Source organism: Fukomys damarensis, unplaced genomic scaffold (genome assembly GCF_012274545.1).
Source record: "Fukomys damarensis isolate Sample0158 unplaced genomic scaffold, DMR_v1.0_HiC HiC_scaffold_5, whole genome shotgun sequence".
NCBI classification, from domain to species: Eukaryota; Metazoa; Chordata; class Mammalia; order Rodentia; family Bathyergidae; genus Fukomys; species Fukomys damarensis.
This window is the reverse complement of record NW_022900917.1, coordinates 36845798-36865632: the sequence shown is the minus strand read 5'-3', so window position 1 is coordinate 36865632 and position 19835 is coordinate 36845798. Positions and strand designations below refer to the sequence as shown.

The 19835-nt window shown below is 34.4% G+C and overlaps 1 protein-coding gene across 2 annotated transcripts in view; it reads left to right on the top strand.

Moving 5' to 3' along the window:
• The first annotated feature begins 741 nt into the window (after window positions 1-741).
• Pi15 (peptidase inhibitor 15) overlaps window positions 742-19835 on the top strand; it is a 45272-nt gene continuing 26178 nt past the window's right edge. The window contains exons 1-5 of one of the 2 annotated variants that reach the window (XM_010611257.1): window positions 742-842; window positions 1381-1687; window positions 17124-17242; window positions 18256-18388; window positions 18497-18612. In XM_010611257.1, the coding sequence (XP_010609559.1) occupies window positions 1415-1687; window positions 17124-17242; window positions 18256-18388; window positions 18497-18612 (641 nt within the window). In that variant the 5' untranslated portion in view covers window positions 742-842; window positions 1381-1414. The remainder of the gene's footprint in view (window positions 843-1380; window positions 1688-17123; window positions 17243-18255; window positions 18389-18496; window positions 18613-19835) is intronic. The other variant, XM_010611258.2, reaches the window with a different exon arrangement.

Here is a 19835-nt window from a genome sequence, read left to right as displayed (position 1 = left end):
AGTCGCTGCCCTCACTCTGGTAGAGAAATTTAAAAAAAAGAAAGGGAAGATGAAATGAGAGAGAGAGAGAGAATATATATATATAACATACGCATTTTATATACATGTTTTATATATATACATATATGTATAAGGAATAAAGCCACACAGAGACAGACAGTACAACCATTTGAACTGCTATTACCCTAATATATGCTATAGTCTGGCTACTACTGATTTGCCTGGCATTCCTCTTGACTCATACTTGTGGCCATCCAGATTAACTCTGTGAGCTGATCTCTTGATTTAATATCAACTTGCTCTATTCTGCCCCCATGACATTTACTGTCATTAAAACATGTACTGCTTATTACTCATCCATCTGTGTTTTCAAGAGCCCACGGTCATTTCCCCCCCTTCTTTCTTCTTTTTTTATGGGAACTAGACTAGAAAACCTTAGATGAGAAAAATTAACCACTCAGAGACAAGGTGGAAGCCTGGGGGGTAGGGTGTGAATGATTTGTCTTTTATAGTTTGTACATTGTTAGCTGTGGGTGTGACTCAATTTCCTCACTACCCACATAAAAGGTTGCCACCCAATCACTGGTTTTTCTATCTAAAATCCCTCCCCTTTGTTTTTGGCTAATAGACCCTAAGAAAGACAGCCCTTTCTGGAAGCTGCATACTGTGACATATAAAAGCTGTTAGCTGCTCTCGTAACCAGCAGCATTCAAACCTTGCAGGCTTTTGCTCTCTGGAGCTTGTTATAAGACACACTTCTCTTACAAGAGTTCATGCTACAACATAGCAAAGAACTTTAAATTTTTGGAAGAACACTGTATTCATTTTGGCATTGTACAGAGGTAAGCTATTTGGCTCAAAAAGTTTATATTGCATGTATTGATTTGAAGTAGCTGACATTTTTAAAGAAATGAGCTTGGATTACTATACTATTTTTGTATGTGTTCTGTCAGGTTGTGTGCATATGTGCCTGGGAGACATTATCAGCACATTCTCTGTTGTGACCTGCAGGGCATTTTTTCCTATTCACTCTCAAGGTGAACTTCAATTCTTAAAGATTTCCCACTGAAAACAAAGTTGCAGCAATGCACTTTATAGTTCAGGTATTTGGGGCAAATGTTCGCATTTATGTTAGGGTTAGTGGTCCTGCAGTTTAATTTTCTCTAACTTTAGAAAATTTCTCATAGGGGGTCTGCCACATGATTCAGGAAAATGATAAGATTCTATTATAAGTGGGAAAACATTTGTTTGGATTTTTACAGAAAATTAAATCAAGTAATTCTTCTTAATGACTCTGTAAATTCAGACTGTGTGGACCTGTTTTTTTTTTTTTTTTTTTTTTTTCAAAGACCCTAACTGGACCTTTCTGCTTTAAACCAGAGGAAACTCGGTGGCCTCTTCTCCACTCCTCAAAATGATAGCAATCTCTGCCATCAGCAGTGCGCTCCTCTTCTCTCTTCTCTGTGAAGCAAGTACTGTTGTCTTACTCAATTCCACTGACTCATCCCCGCCAACCAATAATTTTGCTGATATTGAAGCAACTGTAAACGCACCACTAGATTCAGCGGATATTCCCAAAGCCAGGCGGAAGCGCTACATATCCCAGAATGACATGATCGCCATTCTTGATTATCATAATCAAATTCGGGGCAAAGTATTCCCACCAGCAGCAAACATGGAATATATGGTAAGAGGATTTTTTTTTTTAAGTCTGAGTAAGAAAGCTTTTATTTGTATGTTGGAAGGACCTAAAGAGACCAGAAGTGTTTGTATGTCAAATGGTATGGGTTTTTTTTTTTTTTACAGATTTTAATTTAGCAAAGATTATGTACCTAATATCGTTAAATACTGTCCCATCATAGACGTGTGCGTGTGTGTGTGTGTGTGTGTATGTGTGTGATTGTGTATCTAAGTAGATTTCTCTTCTGTGAGTCCCATAACTACCAATGAAGCACATCTTAAGGAACATAGATGAGGTGTGTAGACCGATCACATTTGAAAGGACTCTTTCAAAGGAATATTCACATGGAAGCTTTTCTGTGCTTTCTGTGTCCAGTAGTCATATTTATCAACTATGACATTTCTTCAAAATGTTTCTTGAAATTATAGGTTTCATGTGCCTGATTTATGCTTGGGTAGGTGTCTCTTCCCTTTCTTGGGCAAGGCTTTCACTAGTACTAATCTATTTGCATTCTAAGAAAACATGCTGACTTTTTCTTCCTTGTGATGTAATGTTTTGTTGCTGAGATAACAGTGAAGCCAGTGCACATGTACACTGCTCCGACTTGCCATGAACATATTCTTTGCTCTCTCTTAAAAATAGTCTCTGTGTTTAAACCACTTTATTCAGTAAAAAAAAAAAAATTAAGTTGGTATTAAAAAGAGTCTTGTTAAAGTTTGTTTTTGGTTTTGAATTTATGCAAGGTTATTTTTTAAAGTCCTGCCTTTAGAAGAGCCGAGTGTGTAGGCTGTGTGGAGGCAGTGGAGACCACTGATACTGTGCTTCCACACTGGGTTGGGGATATGGGGCAGCAGTAACAGTATTATCAATGCTGATCTAAAATTTGAGATTCCTAACATAATCTAGATTCATTCATTTTATATAAATAAGTTTTTAAAGTTTGGCCATTTAAGGTTCCCTTATCATAGGAAAAATAAAGACTGTTCAAATTATGTCATAGGTCATAGAAGTCCAATTTAGACTCTGTGAAAATTCATTTTCCTAGAATGTTTTAAGGGAAGAGGAGATGTAATCAGTCCTGGTGAGTGATAGGTAATATGGTCTCGTGATTAAGTTTATGGGCTCTGGAATCTAAATACTTGTATTTAAATTTTAGTCCTGGAGCATAAGCTGTATGAACTCTGTATCTCCTCTCTCAGAGAAGGTTGGAGGTAGTGTCTGCCACATAGGATTTGCAAGGAAGGACTATGCAAATAGAGGAGTACAGCAATTAGACCAGAGTCTATGGATAGAGAGATGTTTAATAAAAATGAGTTTTTGTGGGTTTCTTTGAAGTTTGTGTGAAAGGTACACAGTAAAAACCAATTCAAGATCCCACAGCAGGAAAAGTTACCCATGTAAAAGTTTGTCTAGCAGGCAATGCAGATATGTAAAGAGAAGAGGAACAAATGAGTTTTTAAAATTTATTATGGATTATGAAAGAAATATGCATTTCGTGTGGGCTCAGAAAGGCATACTACTGAACTAGAGGTTTAGGAATGGCTTCCTGACAGCGATCACATTGCTCTACTGACTGACGACCAAGAGCACTAAACAAACTTTGGAGGTAAACTCATCTAGGTTCACATCCTGGCTCCACTGCTTACCTTATGGGCTTGCGCATGTTACTTAATACATGCAAGGCTCAGCTTTCCTATCCCTTTCCCTAAAATGCAAATAGTAGTAATTGTAAAGACCAACCAATAAGAAATGCAATTCACTATTTTAAAGATATTGAGGGCAGAGTTAACACCAAGGAGTAAAGGCATAGATGGGTACGATACACTAGAAATAGGTTGAAATGCCACATTTTTGTAGTTATATTCTCTCCACTCATCAAGAACTAATTCATTCCATGTACATTTATTTAATTGCTTTTATGTGCCAAGGCCTTGACTAATTGTTTCCGTATGGGATCTTTGCTCATGTTCTCCATGTGAGACTAAGATGGGTGATCTCTATTTTACAAGTGAAATCACCTAACTCCAAGAAGTTAATGACTAAGCTAAGGTGGTATGGATAATGAATGAAATTCCTGGAATGAGAATTTAGGTGTTCGTAATTCCAGAGCCCATGTTCGTATTGAGGAGGATGCTGCACCCTGAGAAATCTCTCAAAATGTCAGGGTATCTTTGTCCCCATCCTTAAAATGCCAGGTGAATTAATGGAGTGCTCATATTCTCCTTGTTATTCTCTCAATTGTTTTCTTCTCAGATATCAAAACAATTCCATAGGATTTATTTTCCAAGAACCAGAAAAATACTAATTACATGGTAGGTATTTATAAATCCTCCTTAATTCATTGAAAGTAATGAGAAACAGTAGCTAGAACAGTAAGTTCTATAAATCAATATAGGAACCATCAGAAATAGTCACATAAATACTTAACATATAGCTCATCCACACATGTGTTTATGAATTTAATAAGCACTTATCACACATTGTCACTGTGCTAAGCATGAGAGTTACATTCATGAATACAATAGCCACTCATTTTTGCTCCATTGGTGGGAATCCAACAACAAATCAGATAAATAAATAAGTATCACAGTATGTTAGAAGGTAATGAGATTATAAAGAAAAGTGGATTTTGATGAGGCTTGGCTATTTAACAGAGATGTCAAGGAAGTGCTCACTGAGAATGGCCTGGGGACAGGTGCAGGAGGGAGTCATCACTACTAGAAGAGCTGCGGGTTGAGTTAAAAGACAGAGGCCAGAAGTGGGAGAACTTTGATTAGTTCTAGGAAAATGTGCTCCCTTTGGTGAAATTATTAGTTAGAAGGACTGGACTCTGAGTAAACTGACCAATGGAAATACTTTGTCTAGATCTCTCATAGGGAAACTTGGTGGGAAGCATAATATAAAAACGTAGCTTGGAGGTCAGAGTAGGCACAGTGCATGTTTTTAATTCTCTAACCTAAGTGAAAAAACTACATATCTCTGTTGGATACTGTTAGCTTTACTTAACATGTTCAAAACTAATTTGGATTGAGAGGAGCTGAAAAGCAAGCTCAATTCCAACCTGTACCATGTATCTCATAGGACACCTGTCCTATGACCATCTTACAAATATCTGTGCTGTGAGTCACCAGCCCCATATTCCAATTATCCTCAATGAGAGCCTCACAAAAGATGGCCTGTGGCTCAGGGCTTTTCCTAATCACACCAGCTTGATTTGTAATTTCTTTCATCTACAACTCTCGGAGCCTTTTACTGTGCTCTCCTGTTTTCCTGGAGTATCTCCTCCTCATTTATTCTATTCTTTATATTCTTATCTTTCAAGTCTTTGATAATAGAATGCTAGAACTTTCAATGATAATATATCCACGCATGACTTCTCTTTCTTTGGAATTGCTATTATATTGCTCTTATTGCAATCCAACATAGTTATAGTCATTTGTGCATTTCTTGACAACTTCTGAATTTTAAGCTTTCAGGGTGCTAATTTTATGAGTATGCATCTTTGTATCTCTCTTTTCTTGGGTAATTCCTTAATTATAGACAATGAGCAACTGTTATTTGTTGAATTTATTTAAAATCCTTATTAATTGTTATGTGTTTATAAACTGCATTGATTTTGATATTATTCTAAATATTCTAGTAGTTTTTCATCATTATAGTTTATCCCACACACCTGAAATAAAAGAAAATTTTCACCGATTCTAAAATAGCTCTTCAAATTAATTTGATCTTCCTTAAATAATTTGCTATGTACAATTGACTAAATAAAACAAAAGCAATTTGAATAATAGGCTGTTGACATTCATTTATGGTTCTATATTTTCTTTGTATATATTGTCCATGATTTTAATAAAACAGTGTATTATTTGAAATATTTAACTTTCCAAAGCAGTATCTTTTCACATAAATAATAATATAGATAAGGCTTTAACTAGGCAAGTATGACTTATTTATTCTTGGCCTCTGTTCTATAATTAGTTTATTGATTAATTTCCAGAACTCCTTGGCCAGCAGCTGTTTTTCATTCTTCTAAGGACAGCTTAAACTACGTCTCTAAACCACAAACCACACTAGTTTCTTAGAATAAGAATTATCACCAAAAGAATGATTTTGTAAGACTCACACATAGAGTAACATTTGTTGGATATTCCCTGAATTCAAGTCAATTGAATAAATTCATTTTTAAGTTTGAGATCTCTCCATGAGGGAGGTGATCCAAAGATTGAAAGCTTTGTCCTTAAAGTATAAACAATGCTGTAAAAACAAAACAAATAGAGGGAAAAACCACTAAGCATATAATTTGGTATAATACACTGGTAGATAAGATTGATGCAATGAAAGAGGGACAGACATAAATACTGTGGATGAGTCAAAGAAGGAAGTGATAATCTCCACTTGGCAAATCATGAAAGGCTTCTTGGAGGAGGAGCATTTGCGATAGAAGCTCAGGAAGGGACAGGATGGCTGTTATGGCAGGCAGAACATGTGCATGAGCAAGATCACCAGGAGAGAAAAACCATGACACTTCAGACTTTGTTTTTTGAAGAGTTTGAGAAAAGCTTTTGCATTGCTTGAGACAAAAAGCAATTAAGGAGACTGAGAAGTTTAATCCCTTCCTCAAAATTTTTTTCAGTACTGGGCATTGAATCCAGAGCCTTTATTACACGAGGCAAGTGCTCCAGAGATGCATCTTAGATAGGTGACCCTGGGAGCTGAAGGAGTTCAGGGTGGGTCAGTAAATGCGACCAGAAAGGTGTAACTGCTGAGTAAGCAGTACCAATATTTTAGGAACAGTGCAGCTATACTCACAGTGATGAGAAGGAACAACTAATAGCTCATAAGAAAGCAGTCTTCGCAGAGTGGTAAAAATGATGGCCAGGGAGGTGAGGCTCATTCTGAAAATAATGATGGAAATGAACTGAAAAATAAAACTGAAAAAATAAAAATGTGTAATGTGGTTTTAAGAAGCCATTATATTGTGAATGCGGCTACTGTTATTTGTTTAGTGCAAAATTGTTATTTGTAGAGTTCAAGGAATAAGGTTTCCTATACTTCTTTGGAAAAGAGAAAAATACAGATTACTAAGTCACAGCAATTAGTAAAGTACGAGCATGGCTTGAATGAATCAATGGAGAACAGATTAATTGATCCTCAGAAAGAACCAATAAACTAACTGCATAGATAGATAATTTATGACTTGAGAATAAAGAAAAATGCTGACTTTGGGCTTTATGTGGAAGAGAAGATAATGTAAACTACTTTGCTTGCTTTCTTCAGGAGTTGAGTAACCACTCATATGATGTCTATCCATGTCTATTTTTTCTTTTCTTGAAGCCATATTTTGTTCCATATGGCATATTTCCTCTCATTTGGAAAGATACCTCAACATTCATGTTATAAACAGGAAACTTGATGAGTCTAACGTAAGTCTCTTTGGTGAATGCTTTTATGGCCACTAGCAAGCCTCCTGAAAAGAGCTGCCAGAAAGCAGTGAACCGAGAAAGATTGCTGATAGGAAGGCATTGCTCCAGCACATTCGGAACTCTGCATTCCTGTTTCCCTGCACATAGAACTTTTTAAGCGGCTTGGCTTCCAGCCGAGACTGGGCAGTTTTGTAGGAATTTTCATCCAAGGTGAACATTGAATATTACTTGTATACAAACAAAGAAGGTAGTAACTTTGAGGCTCTTTTTTTGTGCCCAGTCTCCACATAGGGAGCCAGCTGAAGGAAAGAATACTTTGCTACTGTTGCCAGCATACATGGTAAGAAGTGCAAAAGTACAAACATTAGTGTGATGCGATTCAGATGACAGACAGAACAGCGGTGAATTACACCTGGGTCACATAGATGATGATTATATCTCTTAATAGTCCATACTGCTTATTTTGGTGGCAAATGATAATTGACCACATGTAATAATATAGAAAAGTGATTTATTGTGTTTCTGTTGCGTATTTATAGAACTAAGTATCACATTTGTTCTACAGCAAACCTCTAGCAAATGTATGTGGGTCAACTGAATGAAGGCTTTTAATTTATCTGGCTAAAATGTGTGACTATAGTGCTGGCAATAATGATTCAGTATTCATTCCACAATGTTTATGCATGTAGCTAGCACTGTGAAAAATGGTCAAAAAGGAACAGATACTCTGATATGAAGTACTGTGGACAGACAAATAAATGGGCAAAGTAATGTGCCGAGGGCTAAAGTAGAATAAGTATGGTATGCTGTGAGATCACATGCCATAGACTAGGAGAAATCACAAATCTAGTCTAGACTTGGCCTAGGATAGGATAGCAATAAAGGCTTCCAGAAAGAATGATTTTAAATATTAATTATTAAAAGATAAACACTGTATGGGAGGAGTTAAGGACAGAGGAACTATGAATCTGTGTAGAAAGGTGTTCTAAGAAAGTACATGGTATATTGAAGGCATAGATAGATAAAAATTTAATGAGGCTTGAATGTTATCTAAAATGAAAGAGTAATGTGTGATAAAATTGGGGTGGACACCAAGAAACTTGTTTGAATTTTATTCTGAGGTCAAGAGAAGTTGTTGGAGATTTTAGTTGGGAAGTTGAGAACCACATTGGCATCCCAGAAAGGTCATTTTGGACACTGGGTTAGAGGGCAATATGAAGACAGGATGCGCAGTCAAGAAGCAGTCATGAGAGTCTGCATGAGAGATAATTGAAACCTGAACCAAGTTTGAGGCAATAGCGATGCAACAAAATGAATTAGAGCTGTTTAATACTTGAGATTCCAGTCAACAGGAGTGAGTATTCACATGAAGTAGAATGAGATTTTAAATAATGAGGCAGTTAGGGAGGATGAGTCCATCTCTGAGCAGAGCAACTGGGTTCCTCTGAGTTAGAGAACACAAAATAAAAAACAGATTTCAGGAAGCCAGTAAGTGGGTACAGGTTTATCCATCAGTGGAGGTTAAAATATGCAGCTAGTGTGTGGGAGGCAACACTCTTCTACTGTAGAGATTTTTGGATGGGAATGCGCCGAGTTAATGAAAATGGGCCATTCTGCATAATAGAGGTAGAGTAGTGTCATGGAGCCAGCGTGGATGGATGGTTTTATGTCTGGGAATCTATTCAAGTACTTTTGTAAGAAAGTGCCACATTTTTTTCTTTTTGGAATGAGAGCTGAGATCTAAACCAATTCAACTCCAAATCTGTTTCATCAGGCCTACCTGATCCTCCTGACACACTTGGGGTAAGGTGCATGTAGAGAGTAATGAGAGGGCTTTGGAAAAAAGAAACTGACTAGTCTGGCTAGTCTGGTGTTGTGAATTTTGTATAGCTAAAAGCCATTCAATAAGCAGTGAGTAAACAGTTATGAACTTGAGACGTTTGGTGGTCTATGAGAATTTTTGAAAAATAACATGGAAAGAAGGAATGGAAGATTAAAACTAGTAGCTTAAACCAATCAAGAATATATTTAACATCAAATATATGCTGAAATGAGTTTTGAAGGGATGGGATTTGAATGCTTCCAGTACATCCTTCCTGATTGCCTCTATAATATCAAAGACCAGGTATCAATAATTTTAAACATGGGTATAGAGAAATGCTCAACAAATTGTGTTTTTAAACTAAACTTTTCAGGGCTAGGGATTTAGCTCAGTAGTGCTACCATCTGCTTCACAAGCACAAGGTCCCAAGTTTGATCCCTGGTACCAAAAAACAAACAAACAAACTAGACTTTTCATGAAATCTTTTACAATTTCTTTACCATTTACTTGAAACCAAGCTAGTCCAAAAATACTGTTTAAGGACACGATTTTTATCAAATTGTGCTACATTAACATTTCATCAGTTAGTTAAATATGGATATTCCACCAAATTAGTCTCTCCACTTTCCAGGGAGATTGTGTTTTCAGCAAGCAGTAGGTAGGAGGAAAGGCATTTGAATTCTTCTAAGTGGGCAGAGTAAAATATGGGATTTGCATGTGTATCACAAGATGGTTTATAAAAAAAATCCATTTTAGAATATTTTAACACTGAGTTAGTTTTTAAAAATAACCACACCTGAAAATGCCTCCCTGGTTTATAATTGCACTACTAAATTGTGGCTGGTGAATATTATATGTCTCTAGAAAAGAGAACCATTGTTAAAACCCACCAACAAATGATTTTGAAATTTAAAGTTAAAAGAATATATTAAAGGGTGATTTAATGAGGGAATGTGTGTTTTAAAATGTCTGAAGTGTTCTCTAAAGGTATCTTCTACTGTCTAATGTTCCCTGAAAACAAGATCCCTATTATTTCTACACAATTCTGGTTGTGATTTTTTTGTTATTCCTAGGATAATCTGTTGTCATTTTATCTGACTGCTTGCTTAATAGAGGCTAATGCTGGGTGATGTGATAAAACTAGCTACATCTCATCACAATCTTGAAAGATAGGGACAACTTTTTCAATTAAAGATAAATAACCTGAAGCTTGAAGTGTATAGCTCACTCAAAGTCATACAGCAAGTTAAAGTAGTGAGAACACAGTTCTATGTTACAACAAGCCATCGTTTTAGACAACAGTGCAGTACATGGGTTTTTTTTTTCTCTTATGTTCATTTCTCCTGCTCTTGAACCATTGAATAAGAATTTCCCTACATGCATTTAGTCTGAGGATGTCATTGAATATTAGAAAGAATTTATTCATGTGGAATCAAATCATCTTCCTCTACTCTTTCTACCTGGAGAACTGTGCATTATGACAGTACTTCAAGTCTTTTAATGGCTATTAAAGAAAGCCTCTACCATTGACTCCTGACTCCTAGTCACCAAGCTCTTTCTTGATCACCAGGCCTTTTGTGTTAGCTGAACACATTATTTCTTCTTTCCAGAGTGCTGTCAATATAAGCTATCAGGGAAGAATTAACAAAGATATTTGATTTCTGAAAATACGGGAAAAGGTAAGAAGTTGTGTCTTTAAGAAAATGGAAAATTAAGATATCACCCTCTTATACTTCGTACCTGTACATATGGACAGTACCTCTTAGATCATCTTGGGAACTGGAAGCCTTGGGCCTTGACCAAGAAATTTCCTTCCCTAATGTCCTCCCAGGCTGGGCTCCAACATGTGTGCATACTTCCGATAGCAAGGTACCTGAAATTGACTTGATCTGACCAATGCAGAGTAGAGGTGACAAATTAGTCTCATTTTCTTTTAATTCTTGTGGATGCACGCTGAGGTTTGCTTAGCTAGTTTGTTGAGCGTGTTCTTCTGCTGACTGAGATACACACGAACCAAGTTGATTATAGGCCAACTGAGTGTTTGCAATACAGAGATGAGCAAATGCATTGTTTTATTTTCAAAATTTATCTCTAAGAATTTGGATTTTGAGAAAGTTATTTACAGCTATTTATTACTTAAAGAAACTGTATATTTTGCTGACATGTTACATCTGAAATCTCAGTTAAAGCCATAGTTCTTGTGAATGGAGAACCACTTTATGAGTACACTTTCAAGGTCTCTGCCTCGGAAATTTTGAACCAGCAGGTCCCGAATTGGCTAAGCATATACCTATTCAAAGTTCATCAGAATATTCTGGAGATATTTCAATGAGAACTCTCAAATGTGCTTTAAGAACTACCATAAATATGGTTTAGTACCTAAAACTGAACTGAAAATCATGCTATATAACTCAAATATATATTGAAGCAATTAATAGATTAAACCAAATGAAGAGTTATTCTGGGAGTAAATTCCATATTACCACTTAATTTTATTTCAGTATCCATTCTGCACCTGCTTTTAGAAAACATACTGGCACCATAGTTGAACTACAGAAGCCTGCAACTTGGAATGGCATTTTCTTGGGAATATGCTTTATTGTCTGAGAGAATATCAAAAGAAGCAAGGTTATGAGTGGCATATTATCATTGTTTGGGAACTTCTTTAGGTAATAAATTTATATAATGTATTACAGTTTCCAATTTCTCACTTGGTTGAGTATTTTTGTCTGTTTCTCTCCTAAACTGTAAGTCCCTGTCCATCCTTATGACTGTTGAATTCACAGTACCAAGTTCCTCTCATAAGTAGTCATTTATAGACTGCCTAGAAGTCTGAATTAACTAAGGTCATTTTGGTTAATATGGCTACATTTTTCATTGTTGAGGACAAAGCAGCAGCAATCACTGGTATGTCTATAAGGAGATTTTGGGAAAAGATAATTCCAGAGTAATTACTTGCCACCATCTATGGATACCAAGAGGGAAGGAAACCCCTCTTTATAAGCATACTGATAATAGTAATAATACTTAACATTATGGGTCATAAATGCTGGCAGTGATTCAGTTCAAAGTCCCTAAGAACACTACATCTATTTAAAAAAATATTTTTAAATACTACATGGACATGGTATTCTCTTAGGGAAACCTCCATCATCTTCTCTTAAACGTGTAATAAATCCTTGGGCTCCACCTTGATATTTTCTATATAATGTAATCTCACTTTTGCAGTTTTTTTGAGGCTGGATAGAGTATTATTTTAATTAAGTTTTTTTTATCCCTCTCCTACCACTATTACAAAGTAGCGCTTTGCCTCCAGTGAGACCCTTCGTCCTTTTCTGGTTCCACGTTTCTCCTCCCTCAACCTACACAAGGTTCCTTGCTGCCCATCTGTCTGACAAGATTCTTGCAGATTCTGTTCAATTTCCTTCATCTGCCATCTCACAAGTTTTTCACTTTAATGAGGATAAGCCCACCATTTTAAAATCAGAACTGCAGTAATGCCTATGAAGGTGTTCAAAGCTTTTGGCTGCCCTGCAGGAAACAGTCGTTTAATATTTTAGAGGCTGTTTCTCACCTGTTCAAGGCAGCATTCTTTTCTCAGTCTAACAAAAAGATCAGATAGCCCAAAGTATGGTATTAAAAATAAAACCAGAAAAGTTGTCTGTATAAGACATGTTTAGTTTTATCTAAGTATGTGAGAAATGATCACATAACTGCCCAAGAAAATGAATACCAGTCCATAAACCTGTATTCAGAGATGATTGCTTTTGTTTTTATCATTCTATACCTTTGAAGATGGTTTCCATGTACAGATAGACTTTTTTTCAGCTTTAATTGAGTTTATTGGTACATTTTAGGGATACAGTTACATTCATTGTTGGGAAACTTTTGTTTTTATCATTCTATACCTTTGAAGATGGTTTCCATGTACAGATAGACTTTTTTCAGCTTTAATTGAGTTTATTGGTACATTTTAGGGATACAGTTACATTCATTGTTGGGATCTTGTGCCTCTACATGACAAGTCTTGATTCTCATTTTTCAGAGTTCAATTTTTTAAAAGTAACATTCTTGCTTCTTTAAATTTTAGCTTTGATTTATGAATAATTTTGTTTCATAAACAGCAAGTTTTCACAATCATATTTACCTAACGTTTATACTTATAAATGAAATTTTAACTGTAATTTTATTATTTTTGATTTACTTTTTAATATTTCAATTGATTTTTTTGATAATTATTCTTCCTATATATTTCAATAAATCATATAAGCCAAGAAATATTTATTTCTGATTTCTCCTAAAGTTTGCCATAATGTTTTAAGAATTTGATAGTTATTCTGGTAATATTCACCTAAAACCACAAATTGAAGTAATTATATATTTGTATACTTTATATTGAAAAATATAGGACTATCCACTTACTGTGATAAGCCATGTTTCTTAGCCATACTAATAGCAAGTAAGAACAAACTTCTAACCTAAAACTGTCTGTCTTTTAGAAATTTAAACTTTATACTTTTCATGTTGATTTTTTTTTTTTTTTTTTAGTATCGGGAATCGAACTCAGGTCCTTGTGCTTGCGAGGCAGGTGGCAGAACAACTGAGCCAGATCTCCAGCTCCAAAAGCTTTATACTTTTAAATTTTCTGTACTTAATTTTTCTCTTTAAAGTTGAAAGATGTTACCTACTTGTGGGAAAAAATGTCACCTCAAACAAATTTAAAGTTATAATTCCAAGTAACGTTTACTGATGTTTTTCACTTTGAACACATTTCTGAATGGCCAGATACAGGCTAGGATTAGAAGAAAGGAGCTTTATATTGTGTGTGTGTGTGTGTGTGTGTGTGTGTGTGTGCGTGTGTGTGCGTGATCCTGGCTTCAGCTATGCTGTGGATCCCCAAATCTAATGGAAATTGATAAGATATCTTGTATCTAGATTGGATTCATATCTTCTGTCTAGCAATGAAAGCTGGTAATTTCATACATGCAGCAACATTCCTTGACTCAGCTTTGTATTTCTTTAGCCCAAACTTAGCAGATTTCTGAATTTGAGGATAATACTTCTTTCTTTTCTTTTTTTTTCCTCATTGTGTTTATTTGTACATTTTAGGTATGCAGTACAGTTACATTCATCATTGGGATCTTGTACCTTTACACGACAGGTCTTGGTTCTCATTTTTTCCCTTTGTCCCTGCCCTCCCTTCACCCCCTCCTCCCCTCCCCATTTACAAACATTTTATTTCCATTTTTTCATTTTCTCCTGTTTTTTTATTTTATTTCCTTTTTCATTTTCTCCTGTTTTTTTCCTTTCCCTTATTTCCTTTCCCCTACTCTTCCCACTTTCCCTACACATTTAACCCTTTTCTTCCTATTTCACAGTCAACTATCTCATTAGGATCTTATGTGCTATTTTAGTTTTTTCACACAGTACTTCTTTCTTTTCATATTCTTCTTATCTCTTAGAGTCACAACTCTTCTGGATAATTAAATGATGTCAGATTGTATTCTGGATCTTTCTCAGGTCTTAGTATAAGTGGTTTAAGCTTCTTGTGACTTATAGACAAGGTTTTCTGTCTGATATGTTATCTCTCAGAGTAGTTCATAGTGAATATTTGAGTCCAAAGCTTATCCAGCCAATTTTCAAACTGACCAACTATATGAATCTTAGTAACAAAGAACAATAGCTTAATATGTGGAGTAACTGGGCAGACCTGAAAGCCTGTGTGTACTCTGACAGCACCATAGGCTATTTTTGTTTGATAAATTATCTACTTTAATCATAATATTTAAGTTCTAATGGTCCTGTAAATATTTTGTCCACATTGATGCATAATATTCTTAATTTTACCTTATACTTATAAGGTAAAATTAGAAGCATGTACAAGTAAGTTATCAGTGATGACATCTTATTTATTTAGGAGGCAAGAACTAGAAACAATGTTGAAGCTATTTGAATAGAAGCTGAGTAATTACCAGTCGTTTGTGTATTTACTGTGTGTTCTGTAGAAATAAGTGCAAACTGTGCCTTTCTTTTCTCTATTGATTCGTCTATAGGGTATAATATTAAGATCATTTTGAATAAATGCTTAGAGAAAGATGCTTAGAGATATTCAACAGACAGTTATTCAAAAATCAAGAATTTTATAAGCCAAGTTAAATGCTTAGCCAATTTACAACCTTGTTCCTTGAATATCAGTAAGTTGTTCAATTCTTTCACATTATTATCCTGGCAACATTCATCCTACCTTAGAGCTTTGGATAGGAAAGAATCTGTCATATAGGGCCACTGCCTCCAGACTATGAATCTTTTGTCAAATTTTTCTGTAGTTTGTAAGGTTATGATTGCCTATTATTTTCAAAACTCAGAATTTCTATTCATAAATTTAAATACCACTGAATATTAAAAGCATAAATCATGTACTCATCTCTCTTTGGGAGATGTAAACAGTGGAAAAAGGCAGAGACAAAAATACAGCTATCAACTTTACCAGAAGATATAATGTCTTTCCTAGATATCAGATCTCCCTACAGTCAGTAGATCTCCGTTCTCAAGGTAGGTATAATTCAAAACAAGCATGCCAAAAAGACATCATTTTTAACAGGAAAAGGAACACATACAGTTTACTATATATCTATAATATATAATTATATATTATATATTATATATAATATAAACCATAATGTACTATATCTTATAATACTGTCCTATTGTGAAGTTAATTTTATGTTTTACTTTCAGTTGACTCATCTAAAAATAAATTATCATTGCTACTACTAAAGATTCATTTCAGTCCTATGATACCACGATACTACATGATCTTTGTGAACATATGAACTTTTCATATAAACTTATGCAATTCTACACCAATGTGTGGAAGATAACTTTTGCTTGCAAGCTTTAAACTTAACATACGGCTCTTAACACTTGTTTAATTTCACACAGTCTGATGGAGGACAAAGGCACCAAGTTCTCACATGAAGCTCCATGTGAAATTCACTGACTATAGAACTATCCCTTCCTTCTTCATGTAAGGTCTTACTTTCTAAATATGTTACTAACTACTGTCCAGTCACAATAGGAACACAAACTTTTCAGGTAGAATAATTTATAAACATTATAATTTCAAAATAATATGAACTTCAACTAAAAAGTTCAATTGGAAGGTCATTCTTTTCAACAGATAAGTACATCATTCAATTATTTTTCCACTGAGGAAAAACTTTGAAAAACCTTTTTGTGTAGAATATACATATAGATATAGATATATAGATACATGTATATATTCTCTACTTTATATATTTGTACCTTGTAACTTACTAGAAAATAGGCTACCATTTTAAGATTTTTTTATTATTGGTAGACTCATAAATGCTTGGTTTGGTCTCCCTATGCTGTTATGGAAATGCGTTTGTTAATTTATATGGTAATTAATGTTAATGTCTATTAATTGAAGTCTCATTCAAATTTTCTTCCACAATTTTTTCGATTAACCAAAATTTTCTATATGCAAATAACATTCTTAACTTCATTTTTCAAGGAAAATAAGTTACTGTTTAGAAATTTATTTAAACCTTAATGTACTATATTTTAATAGTACTGTACTATTGTGAAGTTAATTTTATAATGTTTTATTTTCAGTTGACTCATCTAAAAATAAGTTATCATTGCTACTACTAAAGATTCAAATGATATAAAATATGAAGGCTCCGTGAAATGTATTATACTATAATATAGCCTGGCCTTTGTAATTTTCAATATAATATTAGATATGTTAATTTTGTTGTGTCAGTTGGAATAAATTAGATCGTTTTTTAAGTATACTGGTAGCATGACGCCTTATTGCTGTGAAAATGACCTCTAGGAAAATCTGTTGACTTTGTTGAATACAAATTTCAGTGTTCTATATGAGATTTCCCCTAGTTATAACCAGATATGATAGTTTTGCCTAGCTATCCCTTATAAAAACTAATGTCCAGATGTTGACTGCAGATGACATTATAAAGACAATAATTCTTTTTATGTGCAGCATATTACCTCATAGAATTTTGAATACCAGTGGACTGAATTTGCTTTCTTTTAGTTAAAATAGTCTCAGGACCCAGAATTGAAAGAAATCTAGGAAATATGCCACTCCTTTCTTCTTACTTTTGTTTGTCAGAGCAAATCCAGCAAAGCTGAAGGTTTTTTACCCCTACAGGTTTGGGATGAAAATCTTGCAAAATCTGCAGAGGCCTGGGCAGCTACTTGCATTTGGGACCATGGACCTCCTTACCTGCTGAGATTTTTGGGCCAAAATCTATCTGTACGAACTGGAAGGTATGAGGCAATTTCACATTGATGCAGTTTATCTATGTGAGTATTAATAGGGCTCAAAAAAAGAATGACATCACTTTCAAGTAATCCAGAAAATATTTAATTTTCAGTGAGTGATCTTAGGCCCAGTGGATATCTTAAATGGCTCCAAGAATTATATAATTTAATTAAATTATACAATTTAATTATAGGATTTAGTTAAAAAGTCCTAATAAGAACAGTTTCCTCTTTCACCCTTGGAACACGTTCCTTTAATATGTATTTCTCATTGGCTTCATAGAATCTTAGAAAGAATCAAGCATGTGCTGTATCCTGTCTGTTTCCTCAGAAAAATTCCATGACCTTGGGAGAAGCCATTTGTATTGTATGTGTTTATGTACACACATGCACGGCCACATGTGTGTGCACAATTTCCCATAGTTTTATATACTTACACATTAATTAATAGACAAATACAATAGACATTTTATGTTTACACTTAAATATACCCACATTTATATATGTGCAGGTAAAAGCAACTATGGTGAAGTATATTTTTACTGATAGGATAATTTTTCTACCACTACAGAATGTCATTACCCAACCTGCCAAAGACCCATTCTCTTCCATATAAAGGAGGAAAATCAGTAGTACTTACTATTATTAAAATTAAAGTTATTCACATTAATGAAAAAATATGCTAAGTGGCCACTTTTGTAATCTAAATCTGAGTTGTTTGCAAAATTCTGATGGAAGAAATTTTTAATATGGATCAAATAAAACTTTAATGATTCCTGAATGTTATCTTTTCTCAAAATAACTGACATATACTTAGATAAATACAGGGTCATTTACTCCAGTCCTAGAGAAATAAAAAAAATACTACTATATGTTGGTAGTAATTATGAAGGGTGAATATATTCTTCTATTGTCATAATGATCTTTAAAAAATTAAAATACAATGTAACACGAGTCCACACAAAAACTACTACTGCTGTACTTTCAATTCATTCTTTCTTTTTCCTCTTAACTTCTAGATACCGCTCTATTCTCCAGCTGGTCAAGCCATGGTATGATGAAGTGAAAGACTATGCTTTTCCATATCCTCAGGATTGCAACCCTAGGTGTCCTATGAGATGTTTTGGTCCCATGTGCACACATTATACACAGGTTATTTCAATTGCTTTATTATTTTTTATTCATATTTTAAAAAATGTTCTTATTTTGGTATCCCCTTATTTTCTTAGCAATATAGAAAATATATATTTATTTTCACAGATGGTTTGGGCCACTTCTAATCGGATAGGATGTGCAATTCACACTTGCCAGAACATGAATGTTTGGGGCTCTGTATGGAGACGTGCAGTGTACTTGGTGTGCAACTATGCCCCAAAGTAAGTACCAGGTTGGGCTCTATTTCCTGGGTCTTTGAATGATGTTAAATATCTCCAGTCTGATAGGCATGTTTAACAAATGAGCAAAACTTAGGGTTGTGGCCTCTGATCCTCAGATTCATCATTACTCTCATGTTTCCGATAAATTATTAGGTGACAAGTTTCTTTTCACCAAGGCAAGGATTCTGGGCTAAAATTGTGAGCAAAACATTTTGAGACATCTGGACTCACTAAATTCTCCTTGCCATCTTTTTTCTGTCGTGGAAATTGTAAATGCCGTATTGTCCTTCACTGTTTTAAAAGCTATATAGAAAGACCTCAAAAAGAGAATCTTACAAGGAATTTATCAACACCATCATATTTCTGTTTATCAGTATTAGAACACTAGATCACCCTTTGCACTAGGAAAGCAAGACATCTGAAATGAATCCTTTATTTCTGTTGTTAGTTTTTTAGATCAAAATATTACTGAATATCATCTATGACCTACATAAAATGTCTTATACAAAATGTTTAACGTGTATTATAGAAATTTATTCCAGATCATAAAATATAGACATATTTATGAAGATTTTTTTATAGAATAAGGATTAACAAACACTTGTCAACATTTGATAAAATGCCTTCTTGCTAACAATATTTCTTTAGATGATAAAATGTTCCAATATTTATACACAGTTATGTTCCCACTTGGAATAAATACCAAAATGTGCAAAGGATTTATGACAGTCTTAGTGTCTTCCAAAGTAAGGCCCAAACAAAGATTTTCTCCAGTTATTCCAGCATGGGGAGGGAGTGAGAAAACGTGTCACAAATAAGTGCATTACTCATTGATCTGGCATGGTGCCATGGCAGTGTTTTTGCAAAGTTAGAAAAATAGTGATTTCCTGATGGCCCTCTGTTCATAGTTATTAGGATGGAAAGATTTGAAAAATGAAATGTGTCTGCATTATTTTTTAAATTATTAAACTTGTGTATTTGTGTGATATTTTTTTATTTTCACATTTTATATTTTCCTATTAAGCCCTTACCCTTTTGCACTGACATAAATAGGCCAGGTAAGTGAGGATCCAAAGAGTCAAAAATATTTTTGTCTCATTCATTTAACTATTCTGATTTTGGTCAATGATTACAATTTTCTCATATTAATATGATATATTATTGTTTTATAGGTCCAAGAAATTAAGATTTAGTATTAGAATGTGATATTTCAGATTTAATAA